Genomic DNA, 19,146 nt, shown 5'->3' with positions numbered 1-19,146 from the left:
CGTATGCAACCAATTAACAATTCAGAAAAGACTCAAACCTCTTAAGATTATCTCAAATTTGGAGCTGTGGGTACATAAATAATGAGTGGAGTGTCTAAAGCAAAAATCGGTAGAATCCTTAGCTCTAATACCAAGCATGTGAAGGAAGCTGGACTACATTTTGGGACTGACTTACTTGTTGTTCTTTGGGTGGTATCCACAAAATGAAATATTCTTCAACTGGAAAAAGTGGCTACATTTATTCCCCTGCAGAAGGTAAAAAAAATATCCAAGTTATCAAATATGTGATAGCTGTTTATTTTTTAAACAAAAGAACAAGTTAAATGCTAAGTTAAAAATTAAGGATGTTAGAAAAAATGGTCATTGTATAACTATTTGCAATTGTTTGCTCTGCACAAAAGCTTACTAACCATGAAAGAGAAAATTGCATCCCAAACTTTCCTACTCTCACCAAAAGCTTCTATATGACATGGGAATTTGAAAAGGAAATTTGAGGCTTAGGTAGTAGCAATAGTAACAGAATAATGGGATAATTCCAGGTACCGTTTATATAGGAGCCTAGCTCTGCATTCTATGGTAATTCATCCAGAAGAGTTTGTAGGCCATTAATGCGAGCAAGTTTATCTCTAAAGCTAGACCAGAAATCAAGTGACTGTGATTTCTAGTCCTCCCTCCCTAGGCAGGGAAGTCGGTACTTCACATGGTAATTGCCATAATAAAAATAGCAGTAGGGAACAATATGTGGCACTAATAAATGAGAATATTTGTAGCTCAGAGTTGATATGAGGGTCCTTGGTGCTCTCGGAGCTTGCTTGTTTTCTTGCAGACATTTCATTACCCAAATTAGGTAACATCAGTGTTGGAACTGTCCTGAGTTGTACCAAACAAATGGTGGGATATTAATCTAGCTAACTAACCTTCAACCATCCTTCATGGATTCTCACTGCAAGCATAACTTGGAAAAAAAATCTGTGTTATCTGCAGTCAATAGCATCAGTTTGCTTTCTGGATAAATGAAGGGGTACATTTTTCCTTCTGATAATAAAGACACTGGCTTATTTACCCCAGTAGATACAGTTATACCTTATGAAAATTGATAAAGTAGGCAGCATACAAGTCAATTTACCTAATGATTGATTGATTGAATGAATGAATTAATGAATGAATGAATAAATAAATAAATATGTTTTTTCCCCACAGTTTTAAACACATCCAATTTGTATTATGATCAAAATGATACCTGTCTACATAATATTAAACTGAACTACATTTAATATACTTGTGTGCAAAACAATGTAAAATAACTGTGAATTAATATATGGGTTTATAAAGAAAAAAATACATTTAAAAGTTGGGCAAAACTTTGAGAACAGATTTATCTCCTTCCTTCCTTCCTTCCTTCCTTCCTCCCACCCTCCCTCCCGGTTCCATTGACCATGAATGGTCTTGGCAAGCCATTCTGTTTCAGCATGGCCTTATTTCTTCCTGAAAACTCCTTGTAAATTACTTATGCAGAAAAGCTACTCAAAAGAGCCTTACTATATAGATCTTCAGAAGCCTGCTTAAAATAGTAGCAGAAAGATTTAGCAAAGCTGCAAAGATGATTAGAGCTTAGCAAGCAAGCCTTCGGTTCCATTGTCATATCTACAAGCAGGGAGCATACCATCCATCTATGCACTCAGGGTCAGAAACACTGTTCCCACCTCACTACACTAGCCAGTTAACTCCTGCAGGAAATGAGATAATGAGGCCCTGAAGAATGGAACCTCCAGGGATGTGTGGACAGTGCAGGAAGCAGAGCTTCATATGCAGTCAAACTCACTTTGCTGGGATCCTTGGTGTCATCATTCTTCACAGCAATCTTAACTCCTCTCATGTTGATCTCCAGGACACAGCTGGAGGGTGGGTTAAAGTGCACAGTGAGGCGACGTGTAGTGGCAATCTGTACCAACAAAAAAAAAAAGATCAACTGCCACAAACCATTAATGTTTCTTAAAGTTCCTGCTCTGCTTTAGACAGCAATTTGTCTCCAGTGTAGACAAGAGTTGATTCTCCCCACATCTGCCCTGGCCTTCTCTTCGTTTGGACTAAGCACACACTGAAAGAACAGGGCACAATCCAATATTTCTGGAGTTCAGGTCGTACAGTCTTGGCCCACCTTCTGCATCAACATCTGGCAATAGTGACTTTTCCCTTACCACCCCACATTCAGATCATCATAGGAACATGTCCATAATTTATAAATATTATCAGGTGTCCTATTTTACATCTGGTCTTTGATATTAGGGGAGGGGGGTGCCCTGTGTATTTGCTTTTAAAATATTTTACCTCTCATTGTCACATTATTTTAAGTATAAAAATGCAAACTTAAATTCACAAAATACCATTGCTTATCATGGGCAGTTTTTCTATTTGTAGAGTAGAAAAACATCCAATTTAAAGGAGGGTGTTTTACCTTAAAAATTAATCCAGGCCATTTCTTCACATCTTTTGCGAAGCTGCAGTTGAACTTAGAGCTAGATTGTTTTCTTGTAATAATCATGGTTATTATGTAATACTAACCCTTCATGAGTTTCATTCCTTGCCAGTTTGGTTCTAGACCATATTCAAGATGGCCTTGCTTGTTTTTAAAACTCTTAACAGTCTAAATCTGGAAATTAATGGGAAAATCTGTTACTATAAGCACCTTCCTTTTATCTTCTGGTACTATGATTGCCTATTAAATCCTGCCAAAGGATTTTCTTGGTGGAGAAACCAAAGTAGAACTAATTATCTGAATACATATGTTCTGCTCAGAACTTTGCCCATTTTAAATGGAATTTGAAATCTCTGTTTAGATAAAGTATGTAGGATTAACAAATCCACTTGGTATCACTGGTTGGTATATACTCTTCTTCCTGCCACTTCTTTTAATTATATTTTGGAGTGGAGGGCGCTCTTCATTGTTCTGATATTGTTGTATTCAGGGGTGGGTTCCAGTAGTCACTACTGCCGGTTTGCTCATGGGCGCGCAGAGTGTACGCACACAGTACAATAAAAATTGTTTTGTGCATGCGCAGAAGCCGAAAACAAGATGGCGCCACAATAGGCGCTGCCAGGAGAACTGGTTCAGGGGCGTGGCAGGCCTCAGTCACTGCCGGTTCCAGTGACTCAGGCTGCCAAACCACTACCAGTTTGGCTGAACTGGACCGAACCGGTAGGAACCCACCACTGGTTGTATTGAAGAGCATTTTTTTTTTCTAAATAAAAATGTATTTGTCTTTATCCAAATAAAGGATCGGGGGGTTGAGGGAGAAAGGGAGAGTTGAGAGAATGTACCTTCTGCATAGCTGCACACAATACATCGTTGCCTTTGTGATAAGGAACTTGGACTGAGCCGAGGAATTTCACTCGGAATTGATCCACCCAATCACTGGTTTTGCATGAATCTGAAAAATAAAGACAGTAACAAGAATCATACTGAAATAAGATACAATCTCACCTGTTGAGGTCATCACAATGCCAGATACAATCTACCTGGTCTGTACTGTAAACACAGAAAAACTTTATTTTTATCACCGGAAACAATATGGTTGCTTCCTCTACGCTTCAATCCTGAATGGAACTCAGACTCAAAGCTATCCTGGTCAGAAAGCATTTAAAAGAACATATGAGAAAGGAATGTTTTTCTGTCCATGGTCATTAAAAAGATTTGATATGATTCTGTGATGGTCAGGGCTACTTCATAAAGCTAGAAACAGCTATAATCAGAGTGACTGGCAACAAATTTGGATCAGACAAATTAGGTTCAAAAGGAAGTAACATTAAGGCATGATTTACAGCAGGGGTATTCAACCTTTTTATACCTACTGCCCACTTTTGTATCTCTGTTAGTAGTAAAATTTTCTAACCGCCCACCGGTTCCACAGTAATAGTGATTTATAAAGTATGGAAGTAACTTTACTTTTATTTATAATTTATAAAGCAGAGTTACAGTAAACCCCTACAGCCCACCATGAAAGCTGGAACGCCCACTAGTGGGCGGTAGGGACCAGGTTGACTACCACTGATTTACAGAGAAAAGTCTAGTATCTTCAGTATAGTTAGTGGCGAATTAAGGCTCACTGGTGCCCTAAGCACTGACAAATCTTGGTGTGTCCCCTCCTCCTTTGTACAAATCTTCATTGGCTTTTCTTTCTCAACTTTGTGGTGCCCTCTTGGGCCTGGTGTCCTAAGCACATGCTTTGTCTGTTTAATGGTTAATACAGCACTGAGTACAGTAAATTATTTAAATTAAATTAAAAGCATCCCTTACTCCGGTCCATTGCAGTGGGATTGGGACCCAGTTTGTGTATATTTGAATGCCTTTGTATAACTGGAAATCAAAACCATGCCTTTTTTCTTCCATTCTAATTCTGAATATTAGTTTGATTAACATTTTCTTCTGGAAACATCTTGTACAGGGCATTGCTATTATTATCCAAAGGGAATAGGTTGCATTAACAGCCTTCAAATCAAAGAATGTTAATGGGTAGACTGCTCCAGGCAGAAGCAGAGTAGCAATCCTAAACAGAATCAATACCTGTCATATGATCTGGCTCCTTGGTGACCTCAATAGCATAGTAAGCAGGGAAGATCCCCCGATCACCAGTCCTCATGTTATAAGCTTCATACCAATAATCTTCTGCCTGAACTTCTACCAATAAAGGGTCATCCACTTCCAGCTCCAATTCATCTTCATGACGAGGCACAAACCTAAGTGGAAAACCATTAATATTTTGTGAGCAAAGCTCTAAAAATAAAAGATTAGCCTTATATTTAACAGGGTCTATGGGAATCCAATATCCGCCACAAAAATCTGTCTGAGTTTTTATTCTATAGCAAAGGGCTCATAAATAGTAGAGTGTAAATTTTCAGACCTTGATTTCACAAGCCCTTGCTCACATGAGAAGTACATCGCAATAAGAATTCTGCATTGAGGGTTTCAAGGAGATTTCCATGAGCAGAATGCTTAGCAATTGGATTTTCTCTCTCTCTCTTTTTTTAGAACGGCTGCTTATCTGCATAAATTATTTTTATGATGTCATATTGTTACTAGCATAACTTGCACATGTGGCATTATCTCTTAGATTGGCCTCCAAGACTTAGATTATATGACTTAACTTTGTTTTTATGCAGTACAATAAGTTACCATAAAGCAGTTTGGTGTAGTGCTTAAGATATCAGGCTAGTATGCAGGACAGCATGAGTTCAAATCCTGCTTTAAGCTATGAAAGCCAGCTGGGCAACTTTGGGCCAGTGACACTCTCTCACCCCAACTGACCTCCCAGGGTTGTTGTAAGGAAAACAGAAGAGAAAGGCATGCTGGGAATGTTGGCCACCTAGAGTTATTTGTAAAAATAATAAAGAGAAAGAAAGAAAGAAAGAAAGAAAGAAAGAAAGAAAGATAGATAGATAGATAGATAGATAGATAGATAGATGGATAGATGGATGATAGATAGATATAGATGACAGACAAACAGACAGACAGACAGACAGACAGACATGGATGGATGGATGGATGGATGGAAAGATAGTAAAGCAAAACAGGAAATGCAAACTGCATAGAACAAAGAATGAATTTCCATCCTACATTAGTGGTGTCAAATAAGGAATCTTACATGTACTAATAACCAAAACACAGTAAGAAACAGATTGAACAATCTTTTTGTTTCTTTGTTTACACCTACTTAGAACTACTGCTGGGGTGGTTTGTAACTATATATAATTAAAGATAATCAGCCAGCAAGGAATATATATAAACACAACTTCCTCCTCCTATTTTCTCCACAATAACAACCCTCTGACGTGGGTTGGCCTGAGATTCATGATGTCCCGCTTTCTACTCTGGTGCTTTAACCAACAGATCAAATTGTTAGTATTAATAGTTACATTTTATTACTAATCTATCCTCATCTCAACATTGTATGGTGCTTAAATTGAATGAAGTTTAAAATGTTCAAGATTTTTAATTAAGGATCAAGACCCAAAATTGATTGTGTTTTACAAGGTAACCCAATGTAAGATTTGAGGATTCCATTCCAGATCAGAGAGGATTTTTACCAATTTACTGTTATTGACGATGGATCATGTTGAGTGCATATCATGGGAACTGAAGTTGATTATAGTGATCAGAATGGATTTGCTGTAGCAAATTCTTATAGCAACATCAAACTGAATTTTTTGGCAACACCACATGCATGATAAATCCACAGTTTTGGTATATTTCAGTATCCCAGTGATGTTTTGAAAACTTACTTCTCTTTTCAGCACCACATTTATTAAATTATTATTACTGAATCAAAATAGAAAAATGTAAAACAGCCTCACATTCACTAACACATTACATTTCCATCATAGTGAAGTTGACAGCTAAACCTTGCTAAACATCCTCCTAGATGTCCAAGAAACAGACACATAAAATAATATTTTGTTCATTAATCCCATCCTCAGATTATAAAATTCATACTTAACATTCTTTAAAACTTTAACATATTGATTTATTCCAACTCATTACTCCAAATTGCTTGCAGATTACCAACAACTATCTTACAGTTCAATTATTTATAAAATTATAGATTTAGAATTAACCAAAGCTTTATCCAATTATGACAATGATTTGTGGCATTTGGACGCTGCTAAAGCATCCAGTAAAAACTGTCTATTCAAAATATGCTTTCATTAACAAATTAATTAATTATTTTAGACAATTCAGGCTTTTCTTGCAACAAAGTACTGTAATTATTTTGAAGGATTGATTTACTATAAGCTGATTTAAAATTTTAATGCCATTTTTTGCCCATGAAATAAACAAAAATTATCTGCAATTTCCATGCTAGGATTATCCACTTCCAGTTTCTCAGGGAAACAAGGATCAAATTTAAGCTTCCTTCTGAATATTATCATCCAAATATGTCTTAAAGCCTTTAGTGATGGGAAAAACAAATGACTTTGAGGGGTCATTGGTGCTCTCTGAGCTTGGTTGTTTTCTTGACAATGTTTCATTACCCAAACTAGGTAACATCATCAGTGCTAATAAGGAGCGGTGTTTGATCTCAGTTTATATTCTAGTGGCTTTCCCTGTCAGCGTTGGTGGGAGTGATCTTAGTGGTTCTTTGATTGGGCTGTTTACTATTAGCTTGTTTGGCAGCTCCTTGATTGGGGTATTGTTTACTTCTTAGTTGGTCTGATGTTAATCTTGGAGCTAATCTATTCTTATCTGAGTGTTGGTAGCTGATGGGGGGGGGTGTTTTGGTCTTTCCCTCCTCTTTTTGGTTTGCTGATTGTCTCTTTTGTGCAGTATGTAGATATTGTATATGTCTATGGGTCTATTGATGGCTAATCTGTCACCTCCTAGACCAAGCCAAGTCCAAAATGCTAGAAAATGTCTAGAAGCCTTGCATTCTGACAAATTAGCCATCATTTATGCAGTAGTGCTTTATTAATGTATGGGAAAGTTCAACCAACGTTATTCTGTGTGCTCCATGTTTAATCTGCTGTTCAAAAGCTGAAATATTTTCAATGCATCTATTATATGTGCGCTTCTTTTGGTCATTTGTCACTGTGTATTTTTACATTTCTTTTTAAAGCAACTGGTGTGTGTCTGTATGTTTTAAGGATAGAAAAAAAACCCTACCATCCAGAAGTGGGGTTCTCCCGGTTTTACTACCAGTTTGCTTCACAGACATTTTGCGCATGCGCATGCACAGTTCAATGTAAATTATTCTTCGTGCATGTGCAGAACAATTTACAGTGAACTGCGCACACATGCGCACTACTAAAAAACATGCCGGCAATGGCAGCAACGACTGAGGAACTGGTTTTGGGGGCGTGGCCAGCCTGAGTTGCTGCCGGTTCTGCGACCCAGGCCAAAATACCACTATCGGTTCAGTAGAAATGGGCCAAACCGGGAGCAACCCACCTCTGCTACTGTCTCATTCAGTTTGTGAGTAAAATACCTGCGGAACACTTGATAAGAAAGGCATCACTGGTTAAATGCGCAGGGAGAATCTATCATCTGCCCCAAACTTACCTGAAAACAGCTCGGTGAGTCTGCTCCTGTTCTTCCCCATTGATCATGCAAGAGAAAAGTCCAAAGGACTCGGCACCTGAAAAGAGGGAAAATGCTACAGCCACCTAATCATTCTCCTCCTCAAACCATAATGTTAACTATTATTCAGAAACCATCTTGCTAATCAGAAATCCCCTCTTATTATTTTAAATGCACAAAATATTAAAAGTGGACAAAACCAACTTCCAATGGGAATCCAATAGAGAAAGCAAAAAAACAGACTAAAATGCCTTCATATATATTTTGATCCCTTGAGAACATCTACATGAAGCGAATAAATTAACTGAACAGATAGCTTCTAATGAAAAGAGATCACATGTCAAGACATTTTTTAAAAAAAAAATGCTGATGTGTTTGGAATAGGAGTACATTTCTTTCCCTGAAATTCAAGAGGATGTGTCTAAAAATGGCAGTCATGAGTTTGTGATTGCTCTGTACTTGTGTGTGATGTCTATACATATATAAAAGGGACAGGGCTTTGATCATAGGATTGTGTGACCAATATCTTAACTTTTCTTATCCCCACAGATAACCTACTGCATTTGATTTGTAATATTTCAAATTTCTGTAAACCTGTTTGGTCAGAAGTGGGCACACCTAAAAAAATAGTATATAGATACAATAGTCATCATCAATTCTTCTTTCCTTTCTAATCTGTTATCAGATTTATTCATTCTTTGGATATTGAAGACCTAGAAAAACTATCATTATAGAAAAGGAATAGAATTCTTGTAAGCCCTCACCACAAGATCAGTGCTTAAACCTCAACCTATCCACTTCATTCTATCTGTGGCTTTTTCAGCAACAAAACTCAAATTGTTGAGAACAACCATTTTAAATTGTACAAAGTTGTCCAGACAACTTTCAAGGGCATTGTAATGCAAGAAAGAAATTTCCAGCAAAAATTAAAATCCAGAAGAACGGTTAGCATACTATTCTGCACTGGGCAACCAATACTTGATGGTCAAAGAATTTGAAACACCCTTGCTATTTTCTTGCACTCTACACTAAAATTGCCATTTGATTTTGTGAAACCAGATTAGAAGTTAAGGATGCTGGTTCTTGCAGAATTTTCTTTTGTACACCTAGCAACCTTGTCATAACTCTCGTTATAACAGGATTCAAACCCTTGGCAAGTGTAAGATTCCTCTGTCTCACCTCTTAGGCTCTCAATCCCTCCTACCCTCTCCCTTCTTTCTAGGGCCTGTGGGAAATGACTTTTGCCCAGCACTCACTGGAGGAACGTGACCGTCCACTCATGAAGACATTGAGGAACTTCTTGGAGAAGTGGATGTCTGCCTCAGGGGTGGAGTCCTCAGAGAGACAAACAGAATCACGTTTCAGGGCATCTTCTTCATACTCCTCCCCAATGGCTGATTCATATGGTGAGGACACACAGTTGTCATAGACGGTGGCTGAATCACTCTCGTCACTGTAACCTGAGTAACACTGTTTCAGACTAACAAGTTCGAGCTGCACATCCTCATCCACCACAAGTGTGTATTTGACTGAGTCGTAGGAGAGGGCGCTGGTATCAGAGCTCACAGAGGCCCTCTGGAAACTATGGCGAGGCCGATAGCCACCGTTACTGCTGCTGTACAGAGTCCGTGGTGTGTTCATTTTGTCAGGGGAAGATAAGTAATCCAGCACCTCATCCTCCTCACTGATTGAGGAATTGGGCTTTCCTGTCATTTGTGGGTAGCCAGAAGTGTCTATGTCAGAGCTAATGGACATCCGGTTGTCACTGGACTGTGACATGAATGGCTTCTCAGACTCCAGAGGGTCCAAATTCTTTTGTACTGGTGTTAGGTAAATCTCCTCAGTAGCTTCCAATCTCACATCAGTCTGGTAGCGAATACGATCTCGATAAGCTTCAGGTCCTCTTGTTACTACTACCACAGTTGGGTTCTGAGATGGGAGGCGGTTGACAGCCTGTTGCTTGTCAGGAGCTCGAGAGGAAGCCGTGCAGGCTGATGCAATCTGCGTTGAAGCTGTACGCCGGCATGGGCTCTCTGTGGATGTACCCCGATCTTTGGTGGAGGCTGTGCTATTTTGGTGAGTGACCTCATCGCTCAGGCAAATATGGTCATGGGGCGGTGTCTGCTCACCTGTAGGCAGGTTAAAAAGCAAGGAGAAGGAAGGAACACATAAAATAACCAATGAGATACAGATAACAATGTTTTGATACACTTCTCATAGTTCACTCAAAGCATTGGAGCTTTTTCTACATATTTTTCTCAGAAGATGACATCCATGGAGTTTCTACCATTTTTATCCTTCCACTTAAAAGGATATGACTTATAATTTCCCCTTCCAGCAAAACCATGAAATACCTTAGATCAAGAGACTGATGTGCTTAATGACAACTGCAAGTTTGACAAGGCATCTGAATCTAAGTCCAGTACATGTCACAGTCATTCCAACACATCACATCCCCCAGTGCTGTTCTGTGCGTTTGACTCATGTTAAAAAAAAAAGGGAAAAAGAAAAATGCTGGCCTAAAGGAAGCGAGGCACAAAAAGCCAGCTCTCAAATGGCTTGAGTCCAAGTAGTCAATTAATAAAACTACAGCATTCCTTGCAAGATGCCAGCCGAAGTGAAAAGAGACATTAGAAGATTATGAGGAGGTCCAAGCATTGGGGGCTGTTCCAGCAGGCAGAAGGGTGGGGGGAAGCAAATCTGCCTGTGCTGAGATGAACTCACCCGTTTTCAGGGGGGATGATGACCGAGACACTCGTTCCTGCCAACTGTGCTTTTTCCCCAGAGAGTTGTTATTCAGAGTGTCCTGAAGAAAAGAACAAAGAGGGCTTGTATCTGCAAGGGAAAGTGGCTCATGGCACAAAGAGGCCCATCCTTCTCCTCCTACATTGGCCTCACTCTCTCTCTCTTTCTCTTTCTTTCTCTCTCTCTCTCTCTCTCTCTCTCTCACACACACACACACACACACACACACACACACACACACACACGGCAAGCTATTGTCAGTGTGCATGTGGGAAAGAGGCAGGCATAGAAACAGGAGAAGGGAAAAGCCAAGGTGGTGATGCAGCAGGCTACAAGAAATAGACGAAACTTAAGCCTTCTCTTTCTGGGGCCTCTTCAGTCAGTTGGCTCCTATGAAGGGGAACTGAATTACACAGATGTTTAACTCCTACCCTGTTGTTTCTCATTTAATTCAGACTGCAGCCAGATGGAGGATTCTAAATGTAGCTAGCATTTTAAAAAAAGGAAGAAAAGAACTGGGAAAACACCAGACTGTCCCAATTGAGCATCACTCTCACCCTCATATCACTCCAACGAGGTACTACTTAGTTTTCATATTTCCTCACTGAATCAACTGTAGAGCTGGAAGGACCACAAGGAGTTTAGTCTAATCTGTAGTCCAACTCTGTAATGCTCAAGCAGGCCAATTAAACCATCCCTAAGAAATTTCCAGAGATGGAGAATCCTCAACCTCCACTGTTGCACAGATTTTTATCATCAGATCAAAAGGCCTTCATTCAGCGTTCTGCAATGCCATAATATCCCACCCGGTACTTCTATCTCATTTGCCAATCTTTGCTACAAAGAGTGGGAAGTGCACAGATACCTTCTTATGATAGTGAAGAATCATGTGAACTGGATTAACAAAGCAGCAAATGTGCATAGAGTTGTGAAATATGTATGCGTTTTAAATATAAATGGCATTTGCATTCTAGAATAAATATTTAGTTCTACTTTCACACTTTGGTGCATAGCTGCCCAGTGTCAGCTTGTAGGGGAGATTGTTGGCATAATATGTAAAATGAATGAATGAATGGATGAATGAATGAATGAAATAAAGATACTGAAGCTCATTGTACTCTTCCCTTCAATCTCATCCACTTTTCATGCACTTCATTTTTCTAACTGTCTTGTATTATGCATATAGCAATAGCAATTAACACTTAGACTTATACAGCACTTCATAGTGCTTTTACAGCGGTTTACAGAGTCAGCATATTGCCCCCAATGATCTGGGACCTCATTTTACACACTTTGAAGGATGGAAGGCTGAGTCAACCTTGGGCCAGTGAGAATCAAACTGCATATCTCAGTGAATTACTTATAGATGCTGTTTTATTCTGTCCCTTCCTGCCTCAATCGTGGTAGTACAAAACTCTCTATCTCTACCACTGAGAAATTGTTACATCACCAGTCCACACCTTTATCATTTCAGGTGCTTTCCTTCAAAAATCGAATGGGCAAGAACTGTGTGGGAAAGATTGTACACTGCCCAGAGTCACAATATAAGTGAAATGGGTGGTCTCTAAATTTGATGTATAAATAAATATATTTTGTATGTACCCGGGAGCCAAGCTATACAAATAGAATTCATAACCAGCACTTTGAATTGGTCTCAGAAGCAAACTTTAATCAATGCATTCAGTAATACTGCTGACTTTGCTACACTTTGACTTTGCTAACATGGTTTCCCCTTCTCTTTTCTCCTCCTTCCACACAATTATTTTTTCCCTACAGCCAGGTCAAGTGTAAATTGAAGAAATATAAATGCATCAGAAGATTCAAGCATGGCACTCACTTTCCTGTCCTATATTTTTATGACATTGGGATGCAGTAGTTATTTTATAAATATATCTATAAGTTGGTTATCTCATTTAATGCAATTCAGTCCTACTTCATTGCAATGAAGTGATATAGAGTATCAAAAGACCCCTCTTGCACTGAAAGTGTTTGAGACAATGCAGACTCAACATAATTCCAGAAGCTCACTGAAGGGCATATCTGCTTTTAGAATTTAAGCTGCTCCTGTTCACTCTCATGCCATCTTGACTCTAAGCCGGTTTAAGAAAATCCTGTCCAGATGGAGTCACTACTGCAACAGCTTGCAAGGTATTCAGTCTGAATGTTGGACATCTGTGCCTCTCACCTTTCTTTTCCAGGAAAGTAAATGACCACTCACTTTTCTTCTTGTAGGCAGGTCTTCCTCTGTTTCTCTCTCTTTCTCTTTCTCTCTCTCTCTCTCTCTCTCTCTCTCTCTCTCTCTCTCTCTCTCTCTCTCTCTGTGTGTGTGTGTGTGTGTGTGTGTGTAAGTGTGTGTGTGTGTATACACAAATATTAAACTGAATTTGTTTATATACAAGGTTAAAACACTGAAAAACAAATATATACAGACATACTGAGCAAATATAAGAACATTAAAAGTAAATATCCTTTTCATATTGCCTTATTTTTTAATGTTTTTTTAGAGTATCTTTATCATGAGTGCTGAAGTAGTACCACAGGTATAATAACTCTTGCCTTGGTAAGAGAAGACTGTTGGTTTGAAACTTGGCAATTTTTAAATCGTTCCCCGCCATTCCCTCTGCTTTTTGACAAGCCCAGCAGTGCACCTTTTTACTATTATTCCAATCACCTCAGGGAAAGAAAAATTCCAGATTCCCAGATCCCCAGCAACTCTTATGTTTCTTCCTTGGTATGATTACGTTCCTCCTTCAAAACCTGTTAAAGTACACTTATTTTCTTTTTAGCTAAATTCAGTTTCAAAGTATTTGGCTCAAACAGTTATATTCCTCAGAATGCCAGAATTGGCTTCAAAACCCTGTTGTCTCAAAATATTTTAAGAGTTGAGATTCTGAAAATAATTCCACAGATGCCTAATTACTATTGATAGTAGTATTAATTATAGCAGAAGGTGCATTAACAGATATTTTCTATCAATGGGCAAAAGGTAGCAACTATATTACTCTGATTTTGGTAGGTGGCCTAAAACAGTGTGAAAAGCTGGTCTAAGTCACCGAGTGAGCTTTGTGATAAGTGAAAATTTGAAAACAGATCTCCTCCAAGCATAACTTAGGATAGAGAAAAATAATATGAGGAAAAAAGATTAACTTTCACCTTGCAGTATGCTTGTGACTTTCCTCAATAATTGTGGTGGTTCCCCCCCCTCTTTTTTTAAAAAAAAACTAAAAACTCCAACCACGGACAATAGGAAGTTTTACTGACGTGTTGGCATTAAAGCTTATTCTGAACAGAACAAAGTTTGGCCTCTTTAGTAAAATTTGCAAGGATCACATGGGCTATCTATACTAGTGAAACAATTTTCAGGTTGCAATAATCTAGAGTTAGGTTCCCAATGCTGGTTGCTTTTTTTAAAAAAATGTACCATATTTTTGGTGTATAAGACGCCCCGGAGTATAAGACGCACCAAGGTTTTGAAGAAAAAAAAAAGTCAGCAAACCTCCGCAAAATGGCCCATTTTTTGTGAAAACTGGCTTGTTTCCCTCCCCCAAAAAAGGCATGAATAGCCTTTAGGGGGCTTGCAGAGTGCTCCTGGGAGGGGTGCCCCCCCAAAACAAGGAAAAATGGCCCATTTTTTTGCAAAAATGGCCCTGTTTTTTGTAAAAAAAAAAAAAAGAAGAGGACATGGATACCCATTAGGAAGCTTATAGAATGCTCTTGGGGGGTGGGTGAGGTTAAAATTGAGAAACAATGGGCTGTTTTTTACTCATTTCTGCCCTCCCCAGCCCCCAGGAGCTCTCTAAAAGCTTCCTACAAGCTATGCACGGCCATTTTGGTGAAGGGGTGGAGTTTTGGGAGGAAAAAATACTATATTCAGTGTATAAGATGCACCCAGTTTTTCAGCCTTTTTTGAGAGGAAAAGGTGCGTCTTATACTCCAAAAATATGGTAATTAAAAACAATAATGTCTATGGAGATTCTCAGTCATCCAGGTCACAGTTGTCCCAAAGATGCTTTTTCAAGAGACAACTGGACTTTCCAGTTCTGGCAACTGGATCAGAAAGTTCAGTTGAAAAGGCACCTTTAAGATAAAAACAATAATAATGACATTATGTTTCTGGTCCAACTGATTAAAATAAACTCTTGGTTTGTTTTAGAAACAATCCTTCAGTTAGGATCCGGATCTTTGTTGCCCATTTCCACTTCCCAATATTATTTCCAAAAATGCTTTGGGCCTCCTATAAAGGTCAACAACACTCCTAACCAATAAAAATGGTGCCTAATGCTCTATTTGGAAAATGCGTCTTAACTAGCCCAAAGAAAAGTTGGTGAGCTGCAGGAATTAGCAGGTCCAGTGGTAATATAGAGCTGAGTGCATGTTCACCATCTTGCCTTCTGAGAAATAGATGGGGGGGGTTGTGTTTGGTTACAATCCACAGCTTTCTCTTTGATGCCATATTTCAAATTCCCCATAACATCCTCTCCAAAGTCCAATTGTATCCTGTAGCTGAAAAAGTTGTCATAACTTAACTTCACTCTTTTCTAGAACTAATAGCACCTGAGCTATTTCAGATATTGATGTGCAATATTTTTGCTTTCTATATGACTACACTTTTCTGCCTACACTTTAAAACCCTCCATTGTCAACTGCATACTGAACACCAGTTCCCAGTGCCACCCACCCACCCACCCCAGTCTTCACCATCTGCTTCACAGAGTGGCACCTGTTTTCCTTTGCATTTTCCATTTTCCAATTGTCACAGGGAAAATCTTATTTAGCAAATGAAGTTGTATCCCAGAACAGCATATAATTAAAAATAGTCCAGGGTGGAACCTTCCTCACTGTTGTATAGATGAAAGGAGAGAGAAGGATACAAAATATGGGCAGATTGTGAATAATTAAAGCTTGAGGCCCTCACAGCTCCAGATGAAGGGGGAATATAACAGTACAGAAGGGAAAGCATTCTCTGATACCACACAGTTTAGCAAAAAAACACATCAACCCACCATTCATACATTTTGTATCACTTTGAAGAGCATCCCCAGTTCCTTTAAAGAAGTCTCCTGGGAAGCAGTACTTTTAATACTTTCAACTAGTTCACCGCCTCCACTTTCCCATCTACAACTAATACAGCTGCCTTGAGTCTTTTGATGTAGGCTCTACTAAATGGAAGCTATTGATATCTATTATTTTAAGGCAGACTTCTCAACCTAGTGACCTCTAGAAGTTTTGGCTAACAGCTCCAGTTTTGGCTTCTAGCCCATGCTGGCTATTGATGATAAGAGTTCTGTCTTACTTGGAAGCCATTAGGTTGTAGAAAACCTAACTTAAGTTGCCATAGGGTCCTTTTTATTAAATCATCTTATAGATGTCTGTCTGTAATGTTTTTTTTTTCTCCATACATCCATCATTTTGTTTTGAACCTCACTGAAGCTTCAAAAATCCTTGTGACCTCTACAAGGCAGGAAAGATTTACAGTTTCCTCTATCTCCTTTGCGGATTAAGCATCTAAGATCATTTTGAGTTTTGTGGCCAAGCTCGGGTCACCTAAGATTTGAACAAATCCCATTTATTCACACTTTCTTTCCTCCCAGAAGCACACTCTCTTAGGCTTTTAGCACAATTCAGAAGATACAATAGATCTACCTTCCATGATAAATTATCCCTTTGGCCCTAGTGGTTTTGTTTAACTCTGATATGTCAAGGATTCTGCACAATCCCTTAGGTCAGACCTCCAGGATATCTACATTAGCCTTTATAACCTCTGCAAAAAAATAAACTGTCACATTTTATGTCCATCCCTTAGGAAAGAAAGATAACCATGAAACAAATCCACAAGGTAGACAATATATAATGTTACTAACCCCATAAGGTGACTTTCTGGATGGTGAAACAGTTTTGTCTTATTTCTATGACTTCAGAATGAAAAAGGCCAATAAGGTATGTTAAACAATCCTGGAATATTTCATAGTCTAAAGCCCAGAGAAATGAGATCCTCTCATAGACTGCAATACTTTATATAAGAAACTAATTCTAATTGAAGTCAGGGGAATAGTAAATTTTACTAAATATGCCTAAACTTGTGCTAATTTCTCTCCAGCTCACACTGTGTTGTACATACACTCTGAATAGACCCTCAGTTCATTAGCTGAGCTGCTCTCATCTCAAACAAGCATATTATATAAAAAGGAATTAATTATACCTTGCATTATTTTACATTTTGCCACAGGTAAAAAAGCAATCCATTGCAACCCTAGATAGGGAATTCGTAGCATTGCTCAATTTATGTATGCTTTTATTTCTCTCCCAACCCAATGCAAGGTCTCTGTCTCCACATCCAGAGCTTGCCAATTTTCAGCTGTAGAACACATTTTGAATCAAAGGCATACTGTGAATGGCAGAGAACACAAGGAGGCAGGTGACCTTCACGCATAATCAGAATACATTTTTATGGCCACTAACAATCCTACCCTCCCTCTCTCCCATCGAGAACTGCGCAACACCCTTTTTCGTAAAAGCGATTACTTCTTCAGAGGCTTCACTTCTTTCACTCTAAACTCTCCTACTGCTTAATTCTTCATTGTGACGGGAAGGGAAGGAAAATGAGGCATCCTTCAGCCCAGAATGTCTCCCCTCCTTCAAAAACACAACCCGACCGGAGGACCCGCTGCCCCTCAAATTAGGCAACAAGTAGGAAGCTGAAACAGCCTTGGATATTCGGAGGGAGAGGGAATCCAACTTCCTCGAAGCGGGGGGGGGGGTCTAAAAATCGCCTTTTCTTAGTAAAAGGGAAGAGATAAGGCGGCGGGAAGGGGGTGTGTCAAGGGACGTTGGGTGGGAGGCTGAGGAACTCACCTGCGTCCGAGGCACCTGCGGGAAGAGATTGAGCGTGGTGGGCCGTTTCGGTCTGTAGGTATCCATGGTTACTGGCTGGGGCTCCTTGATAGGATCGGGCGCCGTCCCTTCTTCGGCGGGGGTCTCCCCAGTGGCATCAATCAGGTCCAGCTGAAGCATCTCTGCCTGGAGCCGACTCGCCTCCCCTCCGCCCACTCCCAGAACGCTACTGGTCTGCAGATTCAAATGACTCTGCCAAGATACAAGAGAGGGAGGGAGGAAGAGTGAATCATGAGACTGAGTCGTGCAAGGAGGCAGAGAGAGAGGGGGGAGAGAGAGAGAGAGGTCAGCGACTAACGCGGTGTTTTAGCAGCCGCAGCCACAGACTGTACTCAGGGAGAGCCGCTGAAAAGCAAAGGCAGCAGCCAGCAAGGAGAGGGGGGAGCGGGGGAGTCCACAGCGTCGCTCCGGCTCCGCGTACAACGAAGAGGCGAAGCTGCCGTCCCCCACCATGTCCAATCTTCTTCTGGGAAGGCTACTTGGCATCGTGGACATCTGTTCGATTCCCTTGCTCCTTCGTTTGCAATTGGCATCAGTTCAAGGGAAACGAAGCCAAGTTGCTGAACCTGCATCTAGAATGCGGACCGAGGCACGCACTTAAGGGGAAATGCTTCTTCAGCACATCAGTCCCTACAAAAATCCTAAATATAAAGGATTATTTTTGCAGTGTTATGCTAGGCCCGAGTGTGTGTGTATGTGTGTACATATCTGAAATGGTATAGGTAGGTTCTCCTGCTTGAGCAGGGGGCTGGACTAGAAGACCTCCAAGGTCCCTTCCAGCTCATTCTATTCTATATCTCTTTCGGAACAATGGCTGTTTCTTTTTTAAAATCATTCCCAACTATGGCACACATGTGCCCTAGCAACATCTCCAGTTTTTTTTTTTTTTTTTTTGCATGGCTGTGATTTGCCATCAGCTTGGGCCCACCTTATGAGTGAAACTGGTTTAAGTTCTTTTTAGCTGCATCAAACAAAGCAGTGTTTTATCCTTTATCCTATGTAATACACCAGAGGTGTATAAACTCTGTTAAATTTTATTACTCCCCATCCTGGAGGTGATTGCAGTGTCCTGAAACAAAAGCAATAGAAGAAAGACAGGGATATCGCATTTCATGTGATGGAATGATTTTCATTTGAGGCAAGGAAAGGTGACAAGCACTAACTCTACAGTGGCAAAAGAGTCATCCAGCTTCCTTTATGTCGATATAATAGAATGAAAAAAGGCATTTTATCTCCTTAGCTGTGGCCAAAAGGTAATTGAAGACACCATCAATCAGTAAGTAGGAAATGGCCATAGGTTTTAAATAATCATCGTGGAGGCAACATAAAATGTGTTCTCATCTCCATTACACTGACCCATCAATAGTGATCAGCTATGGAATGGAATGGAATAGAATTAGAATAGAATAGAACAGCAGAGCTGGAAGAGACCTTGGAGGTCT

General features: G+C 39.7%; 1 protein-coding gene across 1 annotated transcript in view; it reads right to left on the bottom strand.

Annotated features, from left to right (window-relative positions):
• MAPK8IP1 (mitogen-activated protein kinase 8 interacting protein 1) overlaps positions 1-19,146 on the bottom strand; it is a 47,257-nt gene that overhangs the window by 7,810 nt on the left and 20,301 nt on the right. The window contains exons 3-10 of the mRNA XM_032213081.1: positions 17,666-17,896; positions 10,793-10,874; positions 9,325-10,197; positions 8,051-8,126; positions 4,562-4,734; positions 3,319-3,428; positions 1,823-1,942; positions 176-246 (exon numbers count right to left, since the gene is read on the bottom strand). Coding sequence (XP_032068972.1) covers positions 176-246; positions 1,823-1,942; positions 3,319-3,428; positions 4,562-4,734; positions 8,051-8,126; positions 9,325-10,197; positions 10,793-10,874; positions 17,666-17,896 — 1,736 coding nt within the window. The remainder of the gene's footprint in view (positions 1-175; positions 247-1,822; positions 1,943-3,318; positions 3,429-4,561; positions 4,735-8,050; positions 8,127-9,324; positions 10,198-10,792; positions 10,875-17,665; positions 17,897-19,146) is intronic.

Source organism: Thamnophis elegans, chromosome 1, assembly GCF_009769535.1.
Source record: "Thamnophis elegans isolate rThaEle1 chromosome 1, rThaEle1.pri, whole genome shotgun sequence".
In the NCBI taxonomy this organism is placed as follows: domain Eukaryota; kingdom Metazoa; phylum Chordata; class Lepidosauria; order Squamata; family Colubridae; genus Thamnophis; species Thamnophis elegans.
This window is presented reverse-complemented; position numbering and strand designations above follow the sequence as displayed.